Source organism: Seriola aureovittata, chromosome 3 (assembly GCF_021018895.1).
Source record: "Seriola aureovittata isolate HTS-2021-v1 ecotype China chromosome 3, ASM2101889v1, whole genome shotgun sequence".
Taxonomy (NCBI): domain Eukaryota; kingdom Metazoa; phylum Chordata; class Actinopteri; order Carangiformes; family Carangidae; genus Seriola; species Seriola aureovittata.
In genome coordinates, this window is record NC_079366.1 from 31,600,418 (window position 1) to 31,628,270 (window position 27,853).

The 27,853-nt window shown below is 50.6% G+C and overlaps 1 protein-coding gene across 3 annotated transcripts in view; it reads left to right on the forward strand.

Moving 5' to 3' along the window:
- The window catches only part of LOC130166855 (spectrin beta chain, non-erythrocytic 1-like), a 39,354-nt gene that overhangs the window by 5,950 nt on the left and 5,551 nt on the right, over window positions 1–27,853 (forward strand). For 2 of the 3 annotated variants that reach the window (XM_056372653.1, XM_056372654.1), the window contains exons 2-27: window positions 4,950–5,172; window positions 11,292–11,443; window positions 14,038–14,211; window positions 15,200–15,291; window positions 15,538–15,618; window positions 15,715–15,830; window positions 16,533–16,645; window positions 16,732–16,919; window positions 18,692–18,809; window positions 19,699–19,857; window positions 20,141–20,443; window positions 20,524–20,677; window positions 20,774–21,644; window positions 21,724–21,861; window positions 21,942–22,698; window positions 22,904–23,106; window positions 23,330–23,420; window positions 23,514–23,660; window positions 24,021–24,284; window positions 24,373–24,597; window positions 24,707–24,796; window positions 25,093–25,371; window positions 25,449–25,579; window positions 26,282–26,486; window positions 26,571–26,945; window positions 27,561–27,805. In XM_056372653.1, coding sequence (XP_056228628.1) covers window positions 5,019–5,172; window positions 11,292–11,443; window positions 14,038–14,211; window positions 15,200–15,291; window positions 15,538–15,618; window positions 15,715–15,830; window positions 16,533–16,645; window positions 16,732–16,919; window positions 18,692–18,809; window positions 19,699–19,857; window positions 20,141–20,443; window positions 20,524–20,677; window positions 20,774–21,644; window positions 21,724–21,861; window positions 21,942–22,698; window positions 22,904–23,106; window positions 23,330–23,420; window positions 23,514–23,660; window positions 24,021–24,284; window positions 24,373–24,597; window positions 24,707–24,796; window positions 25,093–25,371; window positions 25,449–25,579; window positions 26,282–26,486; window positions 26,571–26,945; window positions 27,561–27,805 — 5,825 coding nt within the window. In that variant the 5' untranslated portion in view covers window positions 4,950–5,018. Of the gene's footprint in view, window positions 1–4,949; window positions 5,173–11,291; window positions 11,444–14,037; window positions 14,212–15,199; window positions 15,292–15,537; window positions 15,619–15,714; window positions 15,831–16,532; window positions 16,646–16,731; window positions 16,920–17,211; window positions 18,062–18,691; window positions 18,810–19,698; window positions 19,858–20,140; window positions 20,444–20,523; window positions 20,678–20,773; window positions 21,645–21,723; window positions 21,862–21,941; window positions 22,699–22,903; window positions 23,107–23,329; window positions 23,421–23,513; window positions 23,661–24,020; window positions 24,285–24,372; window positions 24,598–24,706; window positions 24,797–25,092; window positions 25,372–25,448; window positions 25,580–26,281; window positions 26,487–26,570; window positions 26,946–27,560; window positions 27,806–27,853 lie in introns of those variants that run through there. The other variant, XM_056372655.1, reaches the window with a different exon arrangement.

A 27,853-nucleotide genomic window follows, 5' to 3' on the forward strand; every position in this document is an offset into this window, starting at 1 on the left:
ATCAGACCTGATTTGACTCCTGATGATGTCATCAGCTCTGTTGTCCCTCCAAAATAAAGCCCCAGAGAAACAGAGTCTGTAGAACTTCCTAGAGAATCCTCCTGGTTAAAGCTTCCACAGTATCACAGCTGATCCCAGCTGATTCAGCTGCTGGTAATCAGATAGTTTGACTGTGACTAGCTTAGCATAAAGACTGGAAGCAGCTAGCGCGGCTCCTTCTTTCGATGTTGCTCCTCGTTTGTGTGATTTGTTCAGAAACATAAATTACAGGTTTTCTCTCAGTGTGTTTGGAGATCAGTCAAACACTTGAACCACTGAAACAGTGAGTCAGCTGACAGTCACATGACAGGATGTACATGCTGTCGCTAACAGTTTCAGCTTGTTGCTAGTGGAACTGAGCAACAACCAACTGTGTGTGGACAGCTGCTGCTGGAGACAGGTGACACACAGGTGTGTGTTTGTGTGTGTTGTGTGTGTGTTGTGTGTGTGTTAATCTAATAACTCCACCCTGCTCTGTTCACTGAGCTCATTCTTCTTCTTCATCTGTTTCGACTCAGTCTGATGTTTGTTGTTGTTGTGTCAGACAGCTGATCTGAGGATCATGTGATCTGGGTTCGATGTTTTAGGTCTGTATTTTTAATCCTGATGTTTAAAACCAGGTTTGAGTCTGAAAAACATCAACTCAGATTTAACAGATTCATCCTGGTCCAGATCCCATCAGACCTGATCCCATCAGACCTGATCCCCTCAGACCTGAACCATCAGACCTGATCCCCTCAGACCTGAACCATCAGACCTGATCCCCTCAGACCTGAACCATCAGACCTGAACCATCAGACCTGATCCCCTCAGACCTGAACCATCAGACCTGATCCCCTCAGACCTGAACCATCAGACCTGAACCATCAGACCTGAACCATCAGACCTGATCCCCTCAGACCTGAACCATCAGACCTGATCCCCTCAGACCTGAACCATCAGACCTGAACCATCAGACCTGATCCCATCAGACCAGATCCCATCAGACCAGATCCCATCAGACCTGATCCCATCAGACCTGATCCCCTCAGACCTGAACCATCAGACCTGAACCATCAGACCAGATCCCATCAGACCTGATCCCATCAGACCTGATCCCCTCAGACCTGAACCATCAGACCTGAACCATCAGACCTGAACCATCAGACCTGATCCCCTCAGACCTGAACCATCAGACCTGAACCATCAGACCTGAACCATCAGACCTGATCCCCTCAGACCTGAACCATCAGACCTGAACCATCAGACCTGATCCCATCAGACCTGATCCCATCAGACCTGATCCCCTCAGACCTGAACCATCAGACCTGAACCATCAGACCTGATCCCATCAGACCTGATCCCCTCAGACCTGATCCCATCAGACCTGAACCATCAGACCAGAACCATCAGACCTGATCCCATCAGACCTGATCCCATCAGACCTGAACCGTCAGACCTGATCCCATCAGACTAGACCCGTCAGACCTGATCCCATCAGACCTGATCCGCTCAGACCTGAACCACCAGACCTGATCCCATCAGACCTGATCCCCTCAGACCTGATCCCATCAGACCTGATCCGTTGGACCTGAACCATTGGACCTGATCCCATCAGACCTGATCCCCTCAGACCTGATCCCATCAGACCTGATCCGTTGGACCTGAAACATTGGACCTGATCCCATCAGATCTGATCCCATCAGACCTGAACCATCAGACCTGATCCGTTTGACCTGAACCATTGGACCTGATCCCATCAGACCTGAACCATCAGACCTGATCCCATCAGACCTGATCCCATCAGACCTGATCCGCTCAGACCTGAACCACCAGACCTGATCCCATCAGACCTGATCCCATCAGACCTGATCCCATCAGACCTGATCCGTTGGACCTGAACCATTGGACCTGATCCCATCAGACCTGATCCCCTCAGACCTGATCCCATCAGACCTGATCCGTTGGACCTGAACCATTGGACCTGATCCCATCAGATCTGATCCCATCAGACCTGAACCATCAGACCTGATCCGTTTGACCTGAACCATTGGACCTGATCCCATCAGACCTGATTTGACTCCTGATGATGTCATCAGCTCTGTTGTCCCTCCAAAATAAAGCCCCAGAGAAACAGAGTCTGTAGAACTTCCTAGAGAATCCTCCTGGTTAAAGCTTCCACAGTATCACAGCTGATCCCAGCTGATTCAGCTGCTGGTAATCAGATAGTTTGACTGTGACTAGCTTAGCATAAAGACTGGAAGCAGCTAGCGCGGCTCCTTCTTTCGATGTTGCTCCTCGTTTGTGTGATTTGTTCAGAAACATAAATTACAGGTTTTCTCTCAGTGTGTTTGGAGATCAGTCAAACACTTGAACCACTGAAACAGTGAGTCAGCTGACAGTCACATGACAGGATGTACATGCTGTCGCTAACAGTTTCAGCTTGTTGCTAGTGGAACTGAGCAACAACCAACTGTGTGTGGACAGCTGCTGCTGGAGACAGGTGACACACAGGTGTGTGTTTGTGTGTGTGTGTGTGTGTGTTGGTGGGGGGTTGATGAACAAATGGCTCTGACTGAAATACCATCAAACATTCCTCAGTGCCTGACAGTCACAGCTGAGGACGGACACACACACACACACACACACGCACTGGGAGGACCCTCCCTTCCAGTATATATTTAAAAAATGCATCAGAGGAATGGTGGGTGTGGTGGTGGTGGTGGGGGGGGGGGGGGGGGGGGGGGGTTGAGTCATAAATCTGATGTTATTTGTGTAAATTAAAGCCCCCTCAACAGTTTCCCCTTGCTCCCAGTCTTTATGCTAAGCTAGGCTAACAGGTTCCCCCTACTCCCAGTCTTTGTGCTAAGCTAACTAGGGCTAATCTCAGTCGTATTGTTAAAAACAAAATGGCTTCTACTGTTTTCTTTGTTCTCTGATGTTTCTGTTTAAAAAGTGGCAGTATTGATTTATGATGGTGGTGGACTCTGGGAGGGTTGGGGGGGGGGTCAGTCTGAACCGTGACCTCCTCTCAGGGGTGGGGTGGGGGCGGGGCTGTGGATGAGGACGCTCTCTGTGAGTTTCTGTTCGTCATGTTTGGGGAATGTGCAGCGATGTGAACCCAAACAGGCAGACCCAGAGGGAGAGGGTGGGGGCCGCTAACACTTCCTGCCCCCCCCCATCTCTCCGCAGAGAAACTTTCCTCTATTTTTATCCAGGATCATGTTTCCTCCTCTGATGTTTCTCTGTTTAAAGACATAAAGTTTTAAGATTCAATCATAAAAACTTTATTGTTCGTTACAAAGTGAGCAATAAAAAATCAGAGAAGTAGAAGTGACATGTGAACGAGTCATGTGAAACACCTTTTACACTATCGGTCTGGTTCAGAGGGTTTCCATGACGACGGCCTGATGGTAGGAGTCAGGCGTTGTGTTGTCTCTGGTGACGATATGAAAATGAGTCAGACAGAACCCTCTGACTTCTGACCTCTGACCTGTCGTCCTCCTTGATGCAGCTGCTGTCGACTCTCAGACTGATCAAACATCTGTTTCCATCGTGCAGCAGAGGATTCTGGGAAGTCATGTCCATTAGTGCACTGAGTCCCTCAGGACGTCCTCTGAGTGCTGTAATGGCTCCTGAGCTCCACTTCCTGAAACTGGATCAGTCTGTGGAGCCATTACCCATGAGCCTCAGCTGCTGCTGCTCCAGAATTAAACAGGAAATCAAAGGTGATTGATCCACATGTTTGATCAGGACACAAAATAGACAAGCCTTCAGCCCCACCCCCAGCTCCACGGCAACACAGTCTGGAGCCCTTGGATGGTTCTTACCCCCCCCCCCCCCCCCCCCCCCCCGACTGTTCAGAGACACACAGTAAAGTCTGACAGGTCTCTGATGTGTCAGCTACAGAGATAGAGGCAGAAGAAGAAGAAGAGCTGGAGGACTGAGTGACACATGTTCAAGGTCGTTCAGTTCAATAGGAACAGTCTGAGGTCAGAACGCCATCTACTGGCTGTGTGTGTGTGTGTGTGTGTGTGTGTGTGTGTGTGTTGTGACTCTCCTCAGTGTCTCGTGTTCCTGTGACCTCGTGTCAGGAGACGTTCGCTGGGAATTTTGGGAAATATGTTCCGTCTGCTTCGTCCTGAAAAAAGAATTCTAAAGATTCGGTTCATCAGTTATTTACAGACAGAGGAGTTTAACCTGAAACATCTGGACACATCTGGAAACATCTGTCACACTGTATTACCGTCTGATTGATTCACTGTTTACATTCAACATCCAGATGTTTGGACAGATGTTCAGACTGAATCTGTGATTGACATCTTCTCTCCGCCACTCTGACTCTGATACTGAGCAAACAGATGTTTAACAGCTGATTACAGATGTTTAACAGCTGATTACAGATGTTAAACATCTGTTTGAGGCAGATGATCTAGTGTTTAATAAACAGCATGACCTCGTCTCTTTTTGTCATGTGATGTGTGAACGAGCCTCTGCGCAGTCTGAGCCTCCAGGTGATCAATTAATTATTCATGTTAATTATGAATCTCATTCAACCTGAAGCTGAAACATCGTCACACTGAAGAGTGTCATCATACCTTAATTAAAACTTTAAACACCATGAAAACAACCTTTATATTCAATATACTGTGTAATGATAATAATAAAATAATAATGATAAAGTTAATATGATGATTATAATATTAATAATAATATTAATAATTAATAATTATAATAATTTCATTCAGCAGTTACAGATTTTGACTTTTACAGAGTTTGAACAAATATACATCTTTATAAAAATCAGTAAATTAAATGAATGAATGAGTGAATTAATTGCATCATATATAAATAAAAAAAAAATCATAAATCAAAACTGTAACCATGTCCAGGATGTTGACGTTGACTTCCTGTCTGTCTTTGTCCCACAGGTCTCGGCCTGAAGCTGCTGATGTGGACGTGTCCCCGCTGACATTGAGGCGTGTCAGAGGTGAAAGGTCATGATGACGACGGTGGCCGCCGAGTACGACCACATGGAGCTGCAGCAGCAGTACAGCAGCAACGACACAGTCAACAACCGCTGGGATGACGAATGGGACAATGAGAACAGCTCGGCCCGGCTCTTCGAACGCTCCCGCATCAAGGCGCTCGCCGGTAAGAGCTGCTCCACCTTAACAAAGTCCACCTTAACCTCCTAAGACCCGAACTCTTGCATGGCGTGCATTTTTAATTTCTCTTTGTTATTTATTCTGATTGGGACCTGAGAAAAACGATGTCCACATATGAGGACATTAGTTTTGCATTTCTATTACTGAGTGGCAGTATAATATCCTCATGTGGTCACCAGGCCCTTGTTGAGAAAAGTTAGTATTGTGGTCTAGAGAACCCAAAATGTGAGGTCCACATATGTGGACGCCAGGTCCTAGGAGGTTAAATCAGTTTGTGTGAGGATGAACCTGCTGGGTGAGAACTTGATTGAAGGCAGCCAGGAGACTGAGAGACAGTATGTCTCTGGTCGTGTCCTGTGATTGGAGGGATGGGGTCACCTGATGGCCCAGGTGGGAGGTTCTGACCTGTCTCCCTGTGACTCAGAAGAACCCGGGTTCCTCTGAGAACTTAGGTTCTGCAGGTGTCACAGATGATCAGGTTTCTGTATTAGAGAGAAAGACAGTCCAAGTGCATGATGGGAGACATCGAAGTCTGCGTCACACTGATGAAGAGCTCAGGACCAGACCAGGTGTGGCTGCACATTCACTCCTCTTCATCATCGTCACAGTCAAGGATCGGGGGCGGGGAAGGAAAGAGGGGGCGGGGCTGTCAGAGGCGTCTGGCACTGGGCAGCTACACACACACAACCTGTGACCTCATGTGACCTCATGTGACCTCACTGCAGTCAGGTCACTGTCAGCCTGAGTCTGCACCTGTGACCTGTGACCTTTGACTTGCTCTGTGGTCACCATGGAGACGTCTGTGTGAATTGATGCGAACCTGCAGCTGAACATGAGAAACTCTGAGTCTCCTGATCAGCTCCTCACATGACTCTGTGTTTACTGCATTCCTCTGGAGGAGGAGGAGGAGGAGGAGGAGGAGGAGGAGGAGGAGGAGGAGGAGGAGGAGGAGGAGGAGGAGGAGGAGGAGGAGGAGGAGGACAAAACAAAATTACAAAATAAAAGCTCGGCTGTCCAGTCTGAAAATGTTTCCCTCATATTTGCAGGTATTTTGGACATGGTCAGATTCCCAGCATCAGCGCTCTGCTGACTTAGTGATGGTTAATGTGATCTCTCTACGTGTTTTCAGCTCATCATCAGCTGACTGTCCGCTCTGCACTGTGATGCTCGCAGGTTCGATTCCTGCAGAACAGCCTCAGTGTGTCCAATCGGCTGATCACACCGCTCTGTCCATTTGCACAGGTGTTCAAGGTGGTTGCCAAGTGTTACGGTGTTCACATGAACACCCCTGACTGGGGAGTTGCTAGGGTGTTCAGGGTGGTTGCTGGGTGGTTGCTAGGGAGTTCAGTGTAGTTGCTAGGTGGTTACTTCAGTGTTTGATATGGAGATCAGTGTGGTCACTAGGTTGTTACAGCGTGGTTAGGAGTCTGTTCAGGGTAGTTGTTGTTTACTAACGTACACACGTGTGTGTGTGTGTGTGTGTGTGTGTGGTGTGTGTGTGTGTGTGTGTGTGTGTGTGAGGACATTTGTCTGGTCAAAGAGTTGTAGAACCAGGTTTAGGAAGGTCAGGGGCCCGAGGATCTATGATGTCACTGTGTGTGTGTGTATGTGTGTGTGTGTGCAGGATGTTTGTTTCTTATTTCCTCTCCTTCACTCAGGAATGTGAAGGAACAATGGAGGGAAACACCCCCCTCCCCTTCACACCCCTGATGACATCATTGTCAAGCTGCAAGGCCATTGGCTGATGGGTGAATCCCCTCTCCTCAGCACACACACTCTACACTGTAAAAAATGTCTGACTGTTGTTTCCCAGTCAAACAGAAACATGTTTAAATCAGTGTGACCAATCAGAAGTTACCTCCACATGTCACATGATGATGTCATGTATCAATGAATAATAGGAATACTGATCGGCTGTCTGTCAGAGAGATGACGTCATCAGAAGACAAACGTAAACACTGAGAGGAGATGAGGTCGTGTCTACAGGTGACCCCCACCAAGGAGGGAGGGCAGTCATACTAACTACTACTGAGTACTACTAACTATTACTAACTGCTACTGACTACTAACTACTACTGACTACTACTAACTACTACTGACTACTAACTACTGACTACTTCTAACTACTAACTACCACTGACTACTACTAACTACTACTGACCACTACTAACTACTACTGACTACTACTGACCATTACTGACTACTACTGACTACTACTAACTACCACTGACTACTACTAACTACTACTGACCATTACTGACTACTACTGACTACTACTGACTACTACTAACTACTACTGACTACTACTGACCACTACTAACTACTACTGATTACTACTAACTACTACTGACTACTACTGAACACGAGTAAGTACTACTAACTACTACTGACTACTAACTACTGACTACTTCTAACTACTACTGACTACTACTAACTACTACTGACTACTACTGAACATGAGTAAGTACTACTAACTACTACTGACTAGTACTGACCACTACTAATAACGACTGACTACTACTAACTACTACTAACTACTACTGACTACTACTGACCACTACTAACTACTACTGACTACTACTGACCACTACTAACTACTACTGATTACTACTAACTACTACTGACTACTACTGAACACGAGTAAGTACTACTAACTACTACTGACTACTAACTACTGACTACTTCTAACTACTAACTACCACTGACTACTACTAACTACTACTGACCACTACTAACTACTACTGACTACTACTGACCATTACCGACTACTACTGACTACTACTGACTACTACTAACTACTACTAACTACTACTGACTACTAATGACCACTACTAACTACTACTGACTACTTCTAACTACTAATTACTACTGACTACTACTAACTACTTATGTTTATGTTTGATCCTCATGTTTATAATCTACTTCTTCTCTGCTGAGGAGAAACTCCACCAAACCCCCTGAGGATCAATGGAGTGTCTGGTTCTGCTTCTGCTTCTGGTTCTCTGGTTGTGATTCTTACTGTGATTCTGGCTCTGGTTCTGGTTCTGATTGTGGTTCTGGTTCTCTGGCTCTGGTTCTGGTTGTGGTTTTTGGTTATGATTCTGATTCTTATTGTGATTCTGGTTCTGGTTCTTATTGTGGTTCTGATTGTGATTCTTGTTCTGGTTCTGATTGTAATTGTGGTTCGGATTGTGGTTCTGATTGTGATTGTGGTTCGGATTGTGGTTCTGATTCTGGTTCTGGTTCTGATACTGGTTCTGATTGTGATTCTGGTTTTAATTGTGGTCCTGGTTCTCTGGATGTGGTTCTGGTTCTTATTACGGTTCTGATTGTGATTGTGGTTCTGATTGTGGTTCTGGTTCTCTGGTTGTGATTCTGGTTCTTCTTGTGGTTGTGATTGTGATTCTGGTTCTTGTTCGGATTTAGGTCCGGTTCTGGTTCTCTGGTTGTGGTTGTGGTTCTCTGGTTCTGGTTGTTGTTCTCTGGTTCTGGTTCTCTGGTTCTGGTTCTCTTGTTGTGGTTGGGGTTCGCTGGTTCTGATTCTCTGGTTGTGGTTCTCTGGTTGTGGTTGTGGTTCTCTGATTGTGGTTCTGGTTCTCTGGTTGTGGTTCTCTGGTTGTGGTTGTTGTTCTCTGGTTATGGTTGTTGTTCTCTGGTTCTGGTTCTATGGTTCTGATTCTGGTTGTGGTTGTTGCTGGTCTCTGGTTCTGGTTCTCTGGTTGTGGTTGTGGTTGTTGTTCTCTGGTTCTGGTTCTATGGTTCTGGTTCTGGTTGTCGTTCTCTGATCCTGGTTGTGGTTCTCTGGTTGTGGTTCTGGTTCTCTGGTTGTGGTTCTGGTTGTGGTTCTCTGGTTGTGGTTGTTGTTCTCTGGTTGTGGTTCTCTGGCTGTGGTTCTGGTTGTTGTTCTCTGGTTGTGGTTGTGGTTCTCTGGTTGTGGTTGTTGTTCTCTGGTTGTGGTTCTCTGGTTGTGGTTGTGGTTCTCAGGTTGTGGTTGTGGTTCTCAGGTTGTGGTTCTCTGGTTGTGGTTGTTGTTCTCTGGTTGTGGTTCTCTAGCTGTGGTTCTGGTTGTGGTTCTCTGGTTGTGGTTCTTTGGTTCTGGTTGTGGTTGTTGTTCCCTGGTTATGGTTCTTTGGTTCTGGTTGTGGTTGTTGTTCTCTGGTTGTGGTTCTGGTTGTTGTTCTCTGGTTGTGGTTCTTTGGTTCTGGTTGTGGTTGTTGTTCTCTGGTTATGGTTCTTTGGTTGTGGTTCTGGTTGTGGTTCTCTGGTTGTGGTTCTGGTTGTTGTTCTCTGGTTGTGGTTCTTTGGTTCTGGTTGTGGTTGTTGTTCTATGGTTATGGTTCTTTGGTTCTGGTTGTGGTTGTTGTTCTCTGGTTGTGGTTCTGGTTGTTGTTCTCTGGTTATGGTTCTTTGGTTCTGGTTCTGGTTGTGGTTCTGGTTGTGGTTGTAGTCTGGGAGGTGAAGCTGGGGGCAGAATAATGTGTCCTGTTCTCACTCAACTATTAAACCTGGAGTTTAATTTTTAACAGTGTGTTATTGAGGGGGGGGGGGGGGTTCCTCCTCCTCCACCCCCTGTGTTTGCAGTGGGCGGGGTTTGTCTGTGTGTGTGTGTGTGTGTGTGTGTGTGTGTGTGTGTGTGTGTGTGTGTGTGTGTTTCTGGAGGGAACAGGAAAACTGAGCAGCAGAAGAATGAGCAGCATGTAGCTGCTGATGCCTTGCTTCAAGTGTTGGGCAGGGCCGGAAACACACACACAGACGCTGCGCTCGGCGCTCGGCGCTCTGACCTCTGGACTCTTTTCTTTCACGTCTGGACGACACGAGGACAGTCGTGTCTCAGTTGCTGGATTTAAAGTCTTTTTGTGGATTTGAGCTTCAGAGTCTTTTCTTCTTCTTCTTCTTCCTCAGGTCTGAATCAGTCCGAGTCTCTGTTACTCAGACCGTCTGGACTTTGTTTATGGTTGTGTTTTTAAGAATCAGTTTGGATTCTGGTTCTGAAACAGAGAAGAAGGTTTGTGTTGGGCTGCTGTCGACATGATGTCAGGTGACGAGCAGGTGAACCTGAGACGACTCTGAGGAGGATTCCTTCAGTTCTGGACTGAGACCACGACCTGGATCTGCTGCACCACGTTTGTTCTTCAGGTGTCGGACTCTGGTGGTCTGACCTGGTCTGGATTTGGTCTGGATCTGTGTGTATTAGCTGTGAATATTAATGATGGAGGTGGAGTGGGCGTCGGCCGACCCGGCTCACCTGCAGGTCAACTACAATCAGCTGGAGGGTCGATTCAAACAGCTGCAAGGTAAGAAGACCAGGGGGGGCAGTGATACTGAGGTCAGAGGTCAGCATGATGATGATGATGATGATGATGATGATGACGTGATCGTCATTGAACTCAGTGGTTTCCAATCTGAGGGGTGAGACCTCGCAGCAGGTCCCTTGACCAGTCTGAGGGTCACAGGATGATGGGGGGGGGGGGCCTCTGAGTCCTTTTTCCTCCTTAGGTGTGACCTGGACCTGGACCTGGACCTGAACCTGGTCCTGGACCTGAACATGGTCCAGACCTGGTTTGAAGTTTGTTCAGGTCTTGGATGGAGCTTCACTGACAGAGAGGAAAAACTTTTATTTTGTAACACTTCCTGTGAGGTCACAGTGAGATGCGCTGCAGCAGGATGTGCAGAGTCTGATCAATCAGTAATCAATACGTCCTCCTTCAGTGGGCGGAGCCTGGCCTGCAGGTTAATGATGTGAGAGACCAGACTGTCAGTCCTGGTCCCGGTCCTGGTCTGACCGGTTCGGTTCTGAATCATTCATCAGGACAGGAAGTAGGATTCACACCGCTGCAGTAAATTAATCGTTATAGAGGGTGAAGTGTTTGTCCAGGTGACGTCGATCTGTGAAGGCCGCTGCTGATTGGCTCTCTGCTGGATGAAGGAAACACCCTCCCTGCTGCTCAATTCATTTACGCCTCACTTCCTGTTTCCTCTGGGTCAAAGGTCAAACACCAGAATAACTCTCAAAGAATGTGTCTTTACTAATCTGTGTGTGTGTGTGTGTGTGTGTGTGTGTGTGTGTGTGTGTGTGTGTGTGTGTGTCCTTGTGTGTGTGTGCAGATGAGCGGGAGGCGGTGCAGAAGAAGACCTTCACTAAGTGGGTGAACTCTCACCTGTCCAGAGTGTCCTGCAGGATCACAGACCTCTACATGGACCTGAGGGACGGACGCATGTTGATCAAACTGCTGGAGGTTCTGTCAGGAGAGAGGCTGGTGAGTGACACACAACTACACACACAACAATACACTACACACACAGCTGTGAGGAGGCTGTGATACACACACGTACGATAATGTATAAATACACATGAGTAAGAGGCCGCTGGGTAATGTAGTCTGTTGACACATCAGTGATGAGACTGTGAACAGAGACGCTCAGATAAACAGTGGGTCAGCAGAGATCTGTCGTGTGAGAGTTGGACCAGGTGTGTCCTACTTCCTGTTTTCCCTCTCACGACATAAAACTTTTTGGAGTTTCTGTGAGCGCCTTTGGAGCTGGTGGAGTTATTGGCCTTGATCCTGGGTCCAGACCAGACCGGTCCAGATAAGGTATCTGAGTCCTGGCTCTGATCCAGCTGACGTCCTGTGGTCCTTCAGGTTAATGAGACTTTTATTGTGGATTCGTCAGTGATGTCATGTCTTTAAACCACAGACTGTAAATAAAGATGGCCGTCGCCTCTGTGACGTCAGCCACAGGTTTCTGAAGCTCAGAGTGAGCTGCTCCACTGTCGCCATCTTGGCAGTGTCTGATTCCGCCCCTAACTTCCAGCTAATCCAAACATGGTCAAAGAGGAGGGGCATGGGTGGAGCTGAGACTTAGGTGAATGTCACTTTGTTGCACCCACCTGTCACTTAAAGAGGCCACGCCCCTCAATCCTCAGAGACCAAAACAGTTTTTGTACCAGGCTGTAAACATGTTTATTTCTGCTGTAAAGTTGGACACTTTAACATGAGAGTCTATGGGGACTGACTCACTGCTGGAGCCAGACTCTAGTGGTCGTTAGAGGAACTGCAGCTTCATGTTTCAGGCTGGAGGTTGATGCTTGATTTAAAGTCCAGTCCAGCATCCAGATGTTCTCTGAGTGAGCGACTGCGGGTGTGAAGGGTCATCAGCTGTGAAGAGTCATTAATGGTTAATAAGCCGGTTTTAAGACGTGAAGAAGAAGCTCAGTGTCGTCACTTCTTCTCTTATCGCTCAGATAAGGAGTTCTCTCTTTGATGCTGCACATCTGGACCAAACTCCAGCTGCAGACTGTTACATTTACATGATGTTATGACATCACCAGGTGGCAGTCAGGTGACGTGGCTCCACAGAAACTTGTCTCAGAGTTTCCGTCAGAGACAACAGTGAACTGATGTTTGGTCACAGGTCACAGCATCACCTGGTGGACGTTAGAGGAACTGCAGCCACACCAGAACCACTCTGTCTCTGTCTCTGTCTCTGTGTCTCTGTCTCTGTCTGTGTCTCTGTCTGTGTCTCTGTCTGTGTCTCTGTCTCCTGTCTGTGTCTCTGTCTGTGTCTCTGTCTCCTGTCTGTGTCTCTGTCTGTGTCTCTGTCTGTGTCTCTGTCTGTGTCTCTGTCTGTGTCTCTGTCTCCTGTCTGTGTCTCTGTCTGGGTCCCTGTCTGTGTCTGTGTCTCTGTCTGTGTCTCTGTCTGTGTCTCTGTCTCTGTGTCTCTGTCTCTGTGTCTCTGTCTCCTGTCTGTGTCTCTGTCTGTGTCTCTGTCTCTGTGTCTCTGTCTCCTGTCTGTGTCTCTGTCTGTGTCTCTGTCTGTGTCTCTGTCTGTGTCTCTGTCTCCTGTCTGTGTCTCTGTCTCCTGTCTGTGTCTCTGTCTGTGTCTCTGTCTGTGTCTCTGTCTGTGTCTCTGTCTCCTGTCTGTGTCTCTGTCTGTGTCTCTGCCTGTGTCTCTGTCTGTGTCTCTGTCTCTGTGTCTCTGTCTGTGTCTCTGTCTCCTGTCTGTGTCTCTGTCTCCTGTCTGTGTCTCTGTCTGTGTCTCTGTCTGTGTCTCTGTCTGTGTCTCTGTCTCCTGTCTGTGTCTCTGTCTGTGTCTCTGTCTGTGTCTCTGTCTGTGTCTCTGTCTGTGTCTCTGTCTCCTGTCTGTGTCTCTGTCTGTGTCTCTGTCTGTGTCTCTGTCTCTGTGTCTCTGTCTGTGTCTCTGTCTGTGTCTCTGTCTGTGTCTCTGTCTCCTGTCTGTGTCTCTGTCTGGGTCTCTGTCTGGGTCTCTGTCTGTGTCTCTGTCTGTGTCTCTGTGTCTCTGTCTGTGTCTCTGTGTCTCTGTCTGGGTCTCTGTCTGGGTCTCTGTCTGTGTCTCTGTCTGTGTCTCTGTCTGTGTCTCTGTCTGTGTCTCTGTCTCCTGTCTGTGTCTCTGTCTGTGTCTCTGTCTGGGTCTCTGTCTGTGTCTCTGTCTGTGTCTGTGTCTCTGTGTCTCTGTCTGGGTCTCTGTCTCTGTGTCTCTGTCTGTGTCTCTGTCTGTCTCTCTCTCTCTCTGTGTCTCCGTCTCTCTCTCTCTGACTCTGTCTCTTGTCTGTGTCTCTCTCTGTGTCTCTGTCTGTGTCTCTGTCTGGGTCTCTGTTTGTGTCTCTGTCTGTGTCTCTGTGTCTCTGTGTCTCTGTCTGTGTCTCTGTCTGTCTCTGTCTGGGTCTCTGTCTCTGTGTCTCTGTCTGTGTCTCTGTCTGTCTCTCTCTCTCTCTCTCTCTCTGTGTCTCCGTCTCTCTCTCTCTGACTGTCTCTTGTCTGTGTCTCTGTCTGTGTCTATCTCCTGACTGTCTCCTGACTCTGACTCTGTCCCACGTGTCTTGTCTCTGCAGCCGAAGCCCACCAAAGGCCGGATGCGGATCCACTGTCTGGAGAACGTGGACAAAGCTCTGCAGTTCCTGAAGGAGCAGCGGGTTCACCTGGAGAACATGGGGTCTCACGACATCGTGGACGGAAACCATCGACTGACGCTGGGCCTCATCTGGACCATCATCCTCCGCTTCCAGGTAACAGAAACCTCTGACTGCAACTGTCCACATTAAGAAGATGTTAGAGAACCCAGTCCAGGTCTGACTCTCGAGACCAGAACCCTGCTGAGTCTCCAGTCCACGTCTCCTGACAGATGATGTTAAGGTTCCTGGTCACATGCTCTCCTTTTATTTGGGAGATGACAGCTGGTCCTGTTAGCCTAGCTTAGCACAACACCTACTACTGGTCCTTTATAGGGTTCTGTCCCAGTCCAGGTCTGAGACAGCAGAGCAGAACTCTTACTGCTTCCTTGCCACACTCTCTTGACTCCCGCCATTTTGATGACATCATACTGGAGGTTGTGACATGTCTGTGAGGACGGGTCAAATAAAGACAAAAACACAGAGGACAGAGTGGTGACATCATGAAGTACTGTGGCATCATGGAAGTTGTAGCAGTCAGGGTTTTTACCCTCAGCAGGTGTAACAGGTGCTGCAGAGCAAACAGAGCCCCGCCCCCTGTACGCCTCTCTGACTGGTCCACCTCCTCCATGTCACTTATTTACCCGCTCAGGTTAAAGTCCAGGCTGGTTCATGTTTTACTGACACCATCGTCATGGAAACCCAGCCCAGGAGACACAACACTGTCCTGGTTCGACCTTTGACCTCTGGGATTTCCCCCGCGGAGCTCAAACAGAGCGGGTGAACGTCTTAACCAAACCGTCCAGCTCAAGCCGTCCAATCAGAGCCGCGGTTAGTTCAGGTCACTGTTTCCTGACAGACTGAACTGAGGGCCAGTGATTGTTGTCTATTGCCATGGTTACATAGTGAGCAGGAACTGCTAATAGCTCATGGAGAAAATTAGGAATACAGGTTAAAAAATGGACCTGTCTCCATGGAAACTTTGTACTTTCTGTTTACATCACCCAAAGCATGATGGGAATGCTGGGGTGAATAATTCAGATCAAATCAGACAGGTGGAGGTGTGACTGTAGGTGGAGGTGTGACAGTGATGTGTGTGTTTCAGATCCAGGACATCAGTGTGGAGACTGAAGACAACAAAGAGAAGAGATCAGCTAAAGACGCTCTGCTGCTGTGGTGTCAGATGAAGACGGCCGGGTACACACACACACACACACACACACACACACACACACACACACACACACACACACACACACACATACACACACACACATACACACACACACACACACACACACACACACACACACACACACACACACACACACACATTCAGTGTCTGTATGAGCAGCAGCCAGGTGAGCAACTCACCTGTGGACCTAATGAAGCGTCTCCTGCCGTCGTCATGGTGACAGATGTTAATCAGGTGTTTTTCCCCAGGTATCCCAACGTCAACATCCACAACTTCACCACCAGCTGGAGAGACGGCATGGCCTTCAACGCCATCATCCACAAACACAGGTGACCACTTCCTGTTCTGTGTGTGTGTGTGTGTGTGTGTGTGTGTGTCTGTGTGTGTGTGTGTGTGTGTATTAAGTTGTTGTTGTGTGTCTTCAGGCCTGATCTGATCGACTTCGACAAGCTGAAGAAATCCAACGCTCACTACAACCTGCAGAACGCCTTCAACCTGGCCGAGCAGCACCTGGGCCTCACCAAGCTGCTGGACCCCGAGGGTGAGATCCTGATCCTGTTTGTGTCTCACCTGTGTGTCTCTCCTGTTTGTGTCTCACCTGTGTCTCACCTGTGTGTCTCACCTGTGTGTCTCTCCTGTTTGTGTCTCCTGTTTGTGTCTCACCTATGTGTCTCACCTATGTGTCTCACCTGTGTGTCTCTCCTGTTTGTGTCTCACCTGTTTGTGTCTCACCTGTGTCTCACCTGTGTGTCTCACCTGTGTCTCACCTGTGTGTCTCTCCTGTTTGTGTCTCACCTATGTGTCTCACCTATGTGTCTCACCTGTGTGTCTCTCCTGTTTGTGTCTCCCCTGTTTGTGTCTCACCTGTGTGTCTCACCTGTGTGTCTCTCCTGTTTGTGTCTCTCCTGTTTGTGTCTCACCTGTGTGTCTCTCCTGTTTGTGTCTCTCCTGTTTGTGTCTCACCTGTGTGTCTCTCCTGTTTGTGTCTCACCTGTGTGTCTCTCCTGTTTGTGTCTCACCTGTGTGTCTCTCCTGTTTGTGTCTCTCCTGTTTGTGTCTCTCCTGTTTGTGTCTCACCTGTGTGTCTCTCCTGTTTGTGTCTCACCTGTGTGTCTCTCCTGTTTGTGTCTCTCCTGTTTGTCTCACCTGTGTGTCTCTCCTGTTTGTGTCTCACCTGTGTGTCTCTCCTGTTTGTGTCTCACCTGTGTGTCTCTCCTGTTTGTGTCTCACCTGTGTGTCTCAGATATCAGCGTGGACCATCCTGATGAGAAGTCTGTCATCACCTACGTCGTCACCTACTACCACTACTTCTCCAAGATGAAGGCTCTGAAGGTGGAGGGCAAACGCATCGGGAAGGTCAGTGAGACCCGAGTCCACCTTCTTTTGGGGGGGGGGGGGGGGGTCGGGGCACGAGGTGACAGCAGGTGTGTGTCTGTGTCCAGGTGTTGGACAACGCCATCGAGACGGAGAAGATGATAGAGAAGTACGAGTCTCTGGCCTCAGACCTGCTGGAGTGGATCGAACAGACCATCATCATCCTCAACAACAGGAAGTTCGCCAACTCTCTGCTCGGAGTCCAGCAGCAGCTGCAGGCCTTCAACACGTACCGCACCGTGGAGAAACCACCAAAGTCAGCACCTCCTCCTGCTCTTCACCTCCTCTTCACCTCCTCTTCACCTCCTCTTCACCTCCTCTTTACCTCCTCTTCATCTCTCTTCCTCCTCCTTCAACACGTACCGCACCGTGGAGAAACCACCAGTCAGCACCTCCTCCTGCTCTTCACCTCCTCTTCACCTCCTCTTCACCTCCTCTTTACCTCCTCTTTACCTCCTCTTCATCTCTCTTCCTCCTCCTCTTCACCTCCTCTTCACCTCCTCTTTACCTCCTCTTTACCTCCTCTTCACCTCCTCTTCACCTCCTCTTTACCTCCTCTTCACCTCCTCTTCACCTCCTCTTTACCTCCTCTTCACCTCCTCTTCACCTCCTCTTTACCTCCTTCTCCTCTTCATCTCTCTTCCTCCTCCTCCTTCAACACGTACCGCACCGTGGAGAAACCACCAAAGTCAGCACCTCCTCCTGCTCTTCACCTCCTCTTCACCTCCTCTTCACCTCCTCTTCACCTCCTCTTTACCTCCTCTTCATCTCTCTTCCTCCTCCTTCAACACGTACCGCACCGTGGAGAAACCACCAGTCAGCACCTCCTCCTGCTCTTCACCTCCTCTTCACCTCCTCTTCACCTCCTCTTCACCTCCTTCTCCTCTTCATCTCTCTTCCTCCTCCTCCTTCAACACGTACCGCACCGTGGAGAAACCACCAAAGTCAGCACCTCCTCCTGCTCTTCACCTCCTCTTCACCTCCTCTTCACCTCCTCTTCACCTCCTCTTCACCTCCTCTTTACCTCCTCTTCACCTCCTCTTCACCTCCTCTTTACCTCCTCTTTACCTCCTCTTCACCTCCTCTTCACCTCCTCTTTACCTCCTCTTTACCTCCTCTTCTCCTCCTCTTTACATCCTCTTCACCTCCTCTTTACCTCCTCTTTACCTCCTCCTCCTCTTCATCTCTCTTCCTCCTCCTCCTTCAACACGTACCGCACCGTGGAGAAACCACCAAAGTCAGCACCTCCTCCTGCTCTTCACCTCCTCTTCACCTCCTCTTCACCTCCTCTTCATCTCCTCTTTACCTCCTCTTCACCTCCTCTTTACCTCCTCCTCCTCTTCATCTCTCTTCCTCCTCCTCCTTCAACACGTACCGCACCGTGGAGAAACCACCAAAGTCAGCACCTCCTCCTGCTCTTCACCTCCTCTTCACCTCCTCTTCACCTCCTCTTCACCTCCTCTTTACCTCCTCTTCACCTCCTCTTCACCTCCTCTTTACCTCCTCCTCCTCTTCATCTCTCTTCCTCCTCCTCCTTCAACACGTACCGCACCGTGGAAAAACCACCAAAGTCAGCACCTCCTCCTCCTCTTCACCTCCTGTTTATCTCCTCTACACCTCCTCTTCACTTCCTCCTCTCTCCTCTCTCTCCCTCTCCTCCCCCTCCTCCTCTCTTCTCACCTCCTTTCTCCTTCTCTCTCCTCTTCCTCTCTCCTCCTCATCCTCTCTCCTCCTCCTGTTCCTCTCTCTCCTCTCTCCTCCTCTCCCCCTCCCCCCCTTCCTCCTCTCTTCTCACCTCCTTTCTCCTTCTCTCTCCTCTTCCTCTCTCCTCCTCCTCCTCTCTCCTCTTCCTCTCACCTCCTCTCTCTCCCCCTCCTCTTCCTCTCTCCTCTCTCCTCCTCCTCCTCTCTCCTCCTCCTCTCTCCTCTTCCTCTCACCTCCTCTCTCTCCCCCTCCTCTTCCTCTCTCCTCTCTCCTCCTCCTCCCCCTCCTCCCCCTCCTCCCCTCACCTCCTCTCTTTCTCCTCAGGTTCACAGAGAAAGGGAACCTGGAGGTTCTCCTCTTCACCATCCAGAGTAAGATGAGAGCCAATAATCAGAAGGTCTACATGCCCCGAGAGGGAAAACTCATCTCAGACATCAACAAGGTCAGAGCTGCTCCTGGTCCTGGTCCTGTTCTAGTTCTGGTTCTGGTTCTGGTTCTGGTCCTGGTTCTGGTTCTGGTTCCAGTCCTGGTCCTGGTTCTGGTTCTGGTTCTAGTCCTGGCTCTGGTTCTGGTCATGGTCCTGGTCCTGGTCCTGGTCCTGTTCTAGTTCTGGTTCTGGTTCTGGTTCTGGTTCTGGTTCTGATTCTGGTTCTGGTTCTAGTCCTGGTTCTAGTCCTGGTTGTAGTTTTGGTTCTAGTCCTAGTTCTGGTTCTGGTTCCAGTCCTGGTCCTGGTTCTGGTTCTGGTTCTGGTTCTAGTCCTGGTTCTGGTTCTGGTTCTGGTTCTGGTTCTGGTCCTGGACCTGTTCCTGGTTCTGGTCCTGTTCCTGGTTCTGGTTCTGGTTCTGGTTCTAGTTCTGTTTCTGGTTCTGGTTCTGGTTCTGGAAGATTGATCAGATCAGTTTCTTCAACATAAATCATTTCTGAACCAGTTCAAACTGTTTTTTTCTTCAAATTTATGTGTTATGCTCAAACAGAAAGTGGGAGGAGCTTCAGCCTGATGACATCAGCTGGAGATAAAGTTAATTAATTAATTAAAGTTAATTTATGAAGACGACTCATTAATTAAATGATCAAACTCAGATTTAATATCTGAAACTGTTTCATTCACCAGTTCAATGAGTTTGATTTTGGAAATAAACTTTATCTGGATCCTGATCCAGATCTGGTTCTGACAGTCCAGACCACAGATCCTGATCCACATCTGCACTGAGTCTTAGACCTACACTAATACACTCCAGACCTCACCAGGTCCCAGACCTAGGGGGGGCTGGACTTCACAGTCTGGCTCCAGGACTTGGTCTTGTTAACTGTGTTGATCTGGTCCTGTCAGGCCTGGGAGCGGCTGGAGAAGGCAGAGCATGAGAGGGAGCTGGCTCTGAGGACGGAGCTGATTCGTCAGGAGAAACTGGAACAGCTGGCCCGGCGGTTCGACCGCAAGGCTGCCATGAGAGAGACCTGGCTCAGCGAGAACCAGAGGCTGGTGTCACAGGTAAGAGAGGACACAGTCAGCAGCAGCGGCCAGGTGATTTTCTCTGGCTGCCAGGAGTCAGGGTTTAGAACTCAAAATTAAGGGTTCAGGGTTAAGGATTCAGGGTTTAGGATTCATGGTTAAGGAGTCAGGGTTAAAGTTTCAGGGTTTAGGAATCAGGGTTTAGGATTCAGGGTTAAGGTTTCAGGGTTTAGGATTCAGGGTTTAGGATTCAGGATTCAGGGTTTAGGATTCAGGATTCAGTGGTTCTCTGTGGTGCGTCTGATGGACTCTCTCTCTCCAGGACAACTTTGGCTTTGACCTCCAGGCCGTTGAGGCGGCGACCAAGAAGCACGAGGCCATTGAGACGGACATTGCAGCGTACGAGGAGCGCGTCCAGGCCGTAGTCGCTGTGGCGAAGGAGCTAGAGGTGGAGCACTACCATGACATCAAACGCATCACGGCCAGGAAGGACAATGTGATCCGGCTGTGGGAGTACCTGCTAGAGCTGCTGAAGGCACGCAGACTGAGGCTGGAGATGAACCTGGGCCTGCAGAGAGTCTTCCAGGAGATGCTCTACATCATGGACTGGATGGATGAGATGAAGGTATGCCACGGACACATCTGAATCTGAATTTAATGATTTCCAATCACTCCGTCCTAACTGTCAGTTTGTCTGGTTTCCAGATGCTGCTGCTGTCTCAGGATTATGGGAAGCACCTGCTGGGTGTGGAGGACCTGCTGCAGAAACATGCCCTGGTAGAGGCCGACATTGCCATTCAGGCTGACCGGGTGAAGGCGGTCACCACCAACGCCAATAAGTACTCTGTCAACGACAGTGGTGAGTTTTTCGTTTTCACCACGTCTGTAAAAATTCTGTTTAAGATAATTCAACTTTAAAAATGAAAACTGGTCTGATACTGGTCTTCCTCTCTAGGTTACAAACCCTGCGACCCTCAGGTGATCCAGGACCGAGTGGCCCACCTTGAGTTCTGCTACCAGGAGCTGACCCAGCTGGCTGCCGAGCGTCGCGCCCGTCTAGAAGAGTCTCGCCGCCTCTGGAAGTTCTTCTGGGAGATGGCAGAGGAGGAGGGCTGGATCCGGGAGAAGGAGCAGATCCTGTCCTCCCTTGAGCACGGCAAGGACCTGACGGGGGCACTGCGTCTCCTCAGCCAGCAGCGTGCCCTGGAGGACGAGATGAGCGGGCGCGCCGGACACCTCCAGCACACCATTGATGAGGGCCAGGCCATGGTTCAGGCCGGTCACTTTGCCGCCGCTAAGATCCAGGAGCGTATCGAGGACCTGCAGGCTCAGTGGGCAGCGCTGGAGCAGCTGGCTGCCGTGAGGAAGAGGAGGCTGGAAGAAGCCCTGGCCCTGCACCAGTTCCAGGCCGACGCCGATGATGTCGATGCCTGGACGTTTGACGCCCTGCGCATCGTCTCCAGTGGCGAGACGGGCCATGACGAATTCTCCACCCAGGCGCTGGTCAGGAAACACAAGGATGCAGCGGCAGAGGTGGCCAGCTACCGGCCGGTCATTGACTCCCTCCACGAGCAGGCCGCCTCTCTGCCAAAAGAGGAGGTGGAGTCAGATGAGGTGCGCGGTCGGCTGGCCGGCATTGAGGAGCGCTACAAGGAGGTGTCCGAGCTAACGAAGCTGAGGAAGCAGGCGCTGCAGGACGCTCTGGCACTCTACAAGATGTTCAGTGAGGCGGATGCTTGCGAGGTGTGGATCGACGAGAAGGAGCTGTGGCTGAACAGCATGGAGATCCCTGAGAAACTGGAGGACCTGGAGGTCATCCAGCACAGGTAGGACCTCAGTTGTACAGGTGTTTGTGATGGTCGCCTTCATCCAGCGCTGTGCTCAGGTGAACTTTGTCCCCGGCAGGTTTGAGAGTCTGGAGCCGGAGATGAACAACCAGGCGTCTCGTGTCGCGGTGGTGAACCAGATCGCCCGGCAGCTGATCCACAATGGACACCCAAGCGAGAAAGACATCAAGACCCAGCAGGACAAACTAAACAACAGGTACGACAGGTGTACACACCTGAATGTGTTTCAGTGTGACTGCACCTTCACACACTGACCATCCTCTCCTCTGACACCAGGTGGAGCCAGTTCCGGGACCTGGTGGACCAGAAGAAGGAGTCCCTGAACTCGGCTCTGGGTGTGCAGAACTACCACCTGGACTGCAACGAGACCAAGTCCTGGATCAAAGAGAAGACCAAAGTCATCGAGTCCACCCAGGAGCTGGGCAACGACCTCACCGGCGTCATGGCCCTGCAGCGTAAACTGACTGGGATGGAGCGCGACCTGGCCGCCATCGAGGACAAGTTGGGTGACTTGCGGAGCGAGGCCCAGCGACTGGCAGAGGAGCACCCCGACCAGGCGAAGGCCATCACGGGCCGCCTGGCTGAGATCACAGCCGTCTGGGAGGAAATGAAGAACACTCTGAAGAACCGTGAGGAGTCTCTGGGCGAGGCCAGGAAGCTGCAGCAGTTCCTGCGCGAGTTGGATGACTTCCAGTCCTGGCTGTCCCGCACCCAGACTGCCATCGCCTCTGAGGACATGCCCAACACGCTGGCCGAGGCAGAGAAGCTGATGGCTCAGCACGAAGGCATCAAGAACGAGATCCAGAACTACGAGGAGGACTACCAGAAGATGCGGGACATGGGGGAGATGGTGACGCAGGGTCAGAACGACGCTCAGTACATGTTCCTGCGACAGCGGCTGCAGGCGCTCGACACCGGCTGGAACGAACTGCACAAGATGTGGGAGAACCGGCAGAACCTGCTGTCCCAGTCCCATGCCTACCAGCTGTTCCTCCGGGACACAAAGCAGGCCGAGGCCTTCCTCAACAACCAGGTAAAGTCCAGAGACCCCCCCCCTGCAGTCTCTTCAACACCTAGGTCATGACCTCCTCAAAACGTCTCCGCTGCTGGAGACACTTCCTGTGTTATAGTATATGGTCGTTGTCCTCAGAGGATGATTATTGATTATTTTTATTGTATACATTAATGTACCTGCAGTAAACCTGTATCAGTGCTGAACCGTGTGCCCCCCACCACAGGAGTACGTCCTGGCTCACACCGAGATGCCCACAACTCTGGAGGCCGCCGAGGCCGCCATCAAAAAACAGGAGGACTTCATGACTACAATGGATGCCAACGAGGACAAGATCAACAGCGTGGTGGAGGCTGGCAGGCGGCTTGCCAGCGACGGGAACATCAACGCCGAACGTATCCAGGAGAGAGTGTCCTCCATCGACGACAGGTAGACATCACGTTAGAACGTCTGAGCAGCTTTGAACACAACCTCAAAGTCTGTTCGGGGGGGCCGTGGTTCCCATGGTCACCATCAGTCACGCCCTCTGGATTCTTTCTGTTTTCTTTAAATGGAAATGTTTAAGTGTTGTAGTCACAGGTGAACCTATAGGTATGAGTCAGAGTCCAGGTCTCTGATGAGTCCTGGTCCAACCTCGGTCTCTGTGTTTCAGACATAAGAAGAACAGGGAGGCTGCGGTGGAGCTGCTGATGAGACTGAAGGACAACAGAGACCTGCAGAAGTTCCTGCAGGACTGTCAGGAGGTGGGTCTGAGTCCTCAGATGGTTTAGAGGCATATGCTGACGTCCTGACGTCCTGACCCTGTAGATCTGACCGAGGTGTGTGTTTGTGTGCAGCTGTCTCTGTGGATCAACGAGAAGATGCTCACAGCTCAGGACATGACCTACGACGAGGCCAGGAACCTGCACAGCAAGTGGCTGAAGCACCAGGCCTTCATGGCCGAGCTGCAGTCCAACAAAGAGTGGCTGGACAAGATCCAGAAGGTGAGGGGGGCGGTCCAGTCCACGGTCTGTAGACCCCCTTTGACAGAAACAGAGATCTATTTACATTTAATGTGAATTGATTCAGACTGATTCTTCCTGCTGTGAACAGGTTTCAATGATGAATGAGGTGATCAGTTATCAGATAATTGATTTACAGGGATCAGATCACTGAGCTAATAATTAACAATCCTGATCAGACCAGGTCTTAACCAGGGGGTCTTCTAAGGGTCCATGTAGGCCAGGTTGTAAGTTGGACCCCACCTGGACGGACAGGATATGACATCACTGATCAGACACGTAGCATTGGCACTGTTCGAACCTCCCAGCACTGCGCCAGTGACCTTTGACCTCTGTTTGTAGGACGGCATGCTGCTGGTGTCAGAGAAGCCGGAGACGGAGGCAGTGGTGAAGGAGAAGCTGTCAGCGCTCCACGCCATGTGGGAGGAGCTAGAGTCCACGACGCAGACCAAGGCTCAGTGTCTGTTCGACGCCAACAAGGCGGAGCTCTTCACTCAGAGCTGCGCCGACCTCGACAAGTGGCTTGTCGGCCTCGAGGGTCAGATCCAGTCGGACGACTACGGCAAAGACCTGACCTCCGTCAACATCCTGCTCAAGAAGCAACAGGTACCAACAACCAGGTCTTCACTGTACCACAAAGAGTGTCAGTCCTGGTCTTAGTGTTTGAACCAGTCTGACTCTGACCCCCCCGCAGATGCTGGAGAACCAGGTGGAGGTGCGTCAGAGGGAGGTGGTGGAGCTGCAGAGCCAGGTGAAGGCTCTGGGTCAGGAGGTGAAGGACACGGATGAGGTGGACGGGCGGAGGCAGCTGGTGGAGAGGAAGTTCCAGGAGCTGCTGGACCCGCTTCGACGCCGCAGGAACTTCCTGGTGGCGTCAAGAGAAGTTCACCAGTTCAACCGAGACGTGGAGGACGAGATCGTAAGTGAGACATGTTCTAAGACTGACCCAGACTGAGACTGCTGTCTCTGCCAGGTGGTCTCTGCAGCACCTCCACCAGGAGCTCAGTGTGTGATCTGTTGTCTTCCAGCTGTGGGTCCAGGAGAGGATGCCTGTGGCCACGTCCACCGACCACGGACACAACCTGCAGACGGTCCAGCTGCTCATCAAGAAGAACCAGGTGAGTCTGCAGAGCAGGGTCGGCTGTAAACAGACGGTTTGATCTCAGATCAGACTAAACATCATGTGAGTGATGTGAGAATTTGTGCTGATGTCTGTGGATTATGGACCCTGGGGTCTGTATGTTTGGTGAAGGTGGGTCTGAGCAGGATCCTGCACACATCAGCTGGTCAGATCAGGTTAGAACTGGTCTGAACCGGTCGGATCTGGTCTGAACTGGTCGGTTCTGGTCTGAACTGGTCGGTTCTGGTCTGAACTGGTCGGTTCTGGTCTGAACTGGTCCTCCTCCCTCCTCAGACTCTGCAGAAGGAGATCCAGGGCCATCAGCCTCGTATCGACGACATCCTGGAGCGCAGTCAGAGCCTCCTACAGGATGAGTCCTCCAACGCCGACGTGATCCGTCAGCGTCTGGCCGACCTGCAGGAGCTGTGGCGGCAGCTGATGGAGGAGGGGGAGCGCCGCCACGCCCGGCTGGAGGAAGCCCACAAGGCCCAGCAGTACTACTTCGACGCCGCGGAGGCCGAGGCCTGGATGAGCGAGCAGGAGCTGTACATGATGTCAGAGGAGAAGGCCAAGGTGGGGGGTCAGGACTAGAACTAGACTCAGTGTTAGTCCAGAGAGCAGCAGATGTTTGATGATGTGTGTGTGTTCAGGACGAGCAGAGCGCCGTCACCATGCAGAAGAAGCACCAGATCGTGGAGCAGGCGGTGGAGGACTACGCCGAGGCCGTCCACCAGCTGTCCAAGACCAGCAGAGGCCTGGTGGCTGACGGACACCCTGAGAGGTACGCACGTTGCGTCTGTGTCGCTGTGATGTAACAGGGGGCATGGCCTACATCAGTCCATGTTATTGTTATGTCACATATAATCCTACATACTCCTCCTTCTTGTTCATCTTCTGTAAAAACTTCAGTGCGTAACTAGTCCCTACAGTCTACTACTGTCGTACTTCAACGCAGAAACATGGTTGGAACTTTAAACGGGTCACGAGACTTTACACTCCTTTGGGTTAAATCTGGATCATGATATCTATTACGGTTTTCACAAAACTTTACATCTTGTGTCATTTTTAGACAGTGTCAGATTTTATAATGGGTGTGTATTGCACAGAATGTTCAGAGCCAGAGTGGACGACATCACGCTGCCATCCCTGAAAACCTCTTTTAAATCCCACAATTTCCAACCTTCATAGTTAATTTGTGAATAAAAACATAGAGAAATGTGTCTCACTGTGATACCTGTGGAGTACAGTACATCAGATGTAAGATATCCTTTAGGGTTACAGTCACCATAGCAACCAGTGTCTCAGCAGGTGCTACTAACGCAGTATCTGGAGAGAAATGGGCAAAACTGATTGTGATTGGCTAATTAGACTCATCAACGCTTAGCCTCTTAACTCAGGTGTGAGAGCAACTGGAAGTACAGTCTAGTTCCTGCCCCAGTAACTGAGTGTGTGTGTGTGTGTGTGTGTGTGTGTGTGTCGTCAGTGAGCGTATCAGCATGCGTCAGTCTCAGGTGGATAAGCTGTATGCTGGCCTGAAGGACCTGTCAGAAGAGAGGCGGGGCAAACTGGACGAGAGGCTCCGCCTCTTCCAGCTGAACCGAGAGGTCGATGACCTCGAGCAGTGGATCGCTGAGCGTGAGGTGGTGGCCGGTTCACACGAGCTGGGACAGGACTATGAACATGTGACTGTACGTTACAACAACTACTTCTCCTCTGACCTCTGGCCTGTGTCCTGTGTTTTCTGACCTCTGACCTTTGACCTCTGCGCTCAGATGTTGCAGGAGCGTTTCCGGGAGTTTGCCCGGGATACAGGAAACATCGGTCAGGAGCGCGTGGACGCCGTTAACCGTCTGGCGGACGAGCTGATCAACACGGGGCACGGCGACGCGGCGACGGTGGCGGAGTGGAAGGACGGGCTGAACGAGGCCTGGGCTGACCTGCTGGAGCTCATCGACACCAGGACACAGATCCTCGCCGCCTCCTTCGAGCTGCACAAGTTCTACCACGACGCCAAGGAGATCCTGGGACGCATCGTGGACAAACAGAAGAAGCTGCCGGAGGAGGTCGGCCGAGACCAGAACACGGTGGAGACGCTGCAGAGGATGCACACCACCTTCGAACACGACATCCAGGCCCTGGGAACACAGGTGAGTCTGACTCAACCTGCTGCGTGATGTGTTTGAGGTCTGCAGATAAAGTGGTACAGAAACGTACTGGGGAGTCTCACCGACATTAATGGAATCAGAATCGTTTGACGTTTAAAGATGTTTTTTGTCTTGATTAATGAGTTACCATAGAAACATGTCAGGAACTGAGGGAGCGAGAGACAGAAGCCCCAGGTCGAACCTGAACTGGGGCCGACAGACACCAGGGAAACCTCATCCAGGTCTACAGCTGCAGCCTGGTGGTCAGTCAGTCAGTCTGCAGGGATCGGTGGTTCAAACAATTCCTGCCTGTTCCTGCGTTAGCTTGCTAAGAGAGTGCTAGCTGCCTGAGTCCACATCCAGGTGTCCCGTTCACTCCGGTTCAAACAGTCCTCCTCGTTGTTGGGATTGAGGACGTTACCTTCATGCTACATGGCTAGTTAGCTTCCTAACTGTGGATGAGGTGGATGAGGATCCAGGTTCTGGATTCAGGTTCTGACCCTGTTCACAGACCAGGATGTGACTGAGTTGCTGCTGTTTTTCAGATCTTTTATTAAATGTACTGTGCATTCATCTGGTCCCAGCAGACCTCATGTGACCTTTGACCCTGTGTGGCAGGTGAGGCAGCTGCAGGAAGACGCCGTGCGCCTCCAGTCGGCGTACGCCGGCGATAAAGCCGACGACATCCAGCGGAGGGAGAGCGAGGTGTTGGAGGCATGGAGGAGTCTGTTGGAGGCCTGCGACGGACGCCGGCTCCGCCTCCTCGACACCGGGGACAAGTTCAGGTTCTTCAGCATGGTCCGAGACCTGATGCTGTGGATGGACGACGTGATCCGGCTCATCGAGGCTCAGGAGAAACCCAGGTACGCAGAGTCTGTCGCTGTCTGCCGCATGTTAACGTCTGAGTAGAG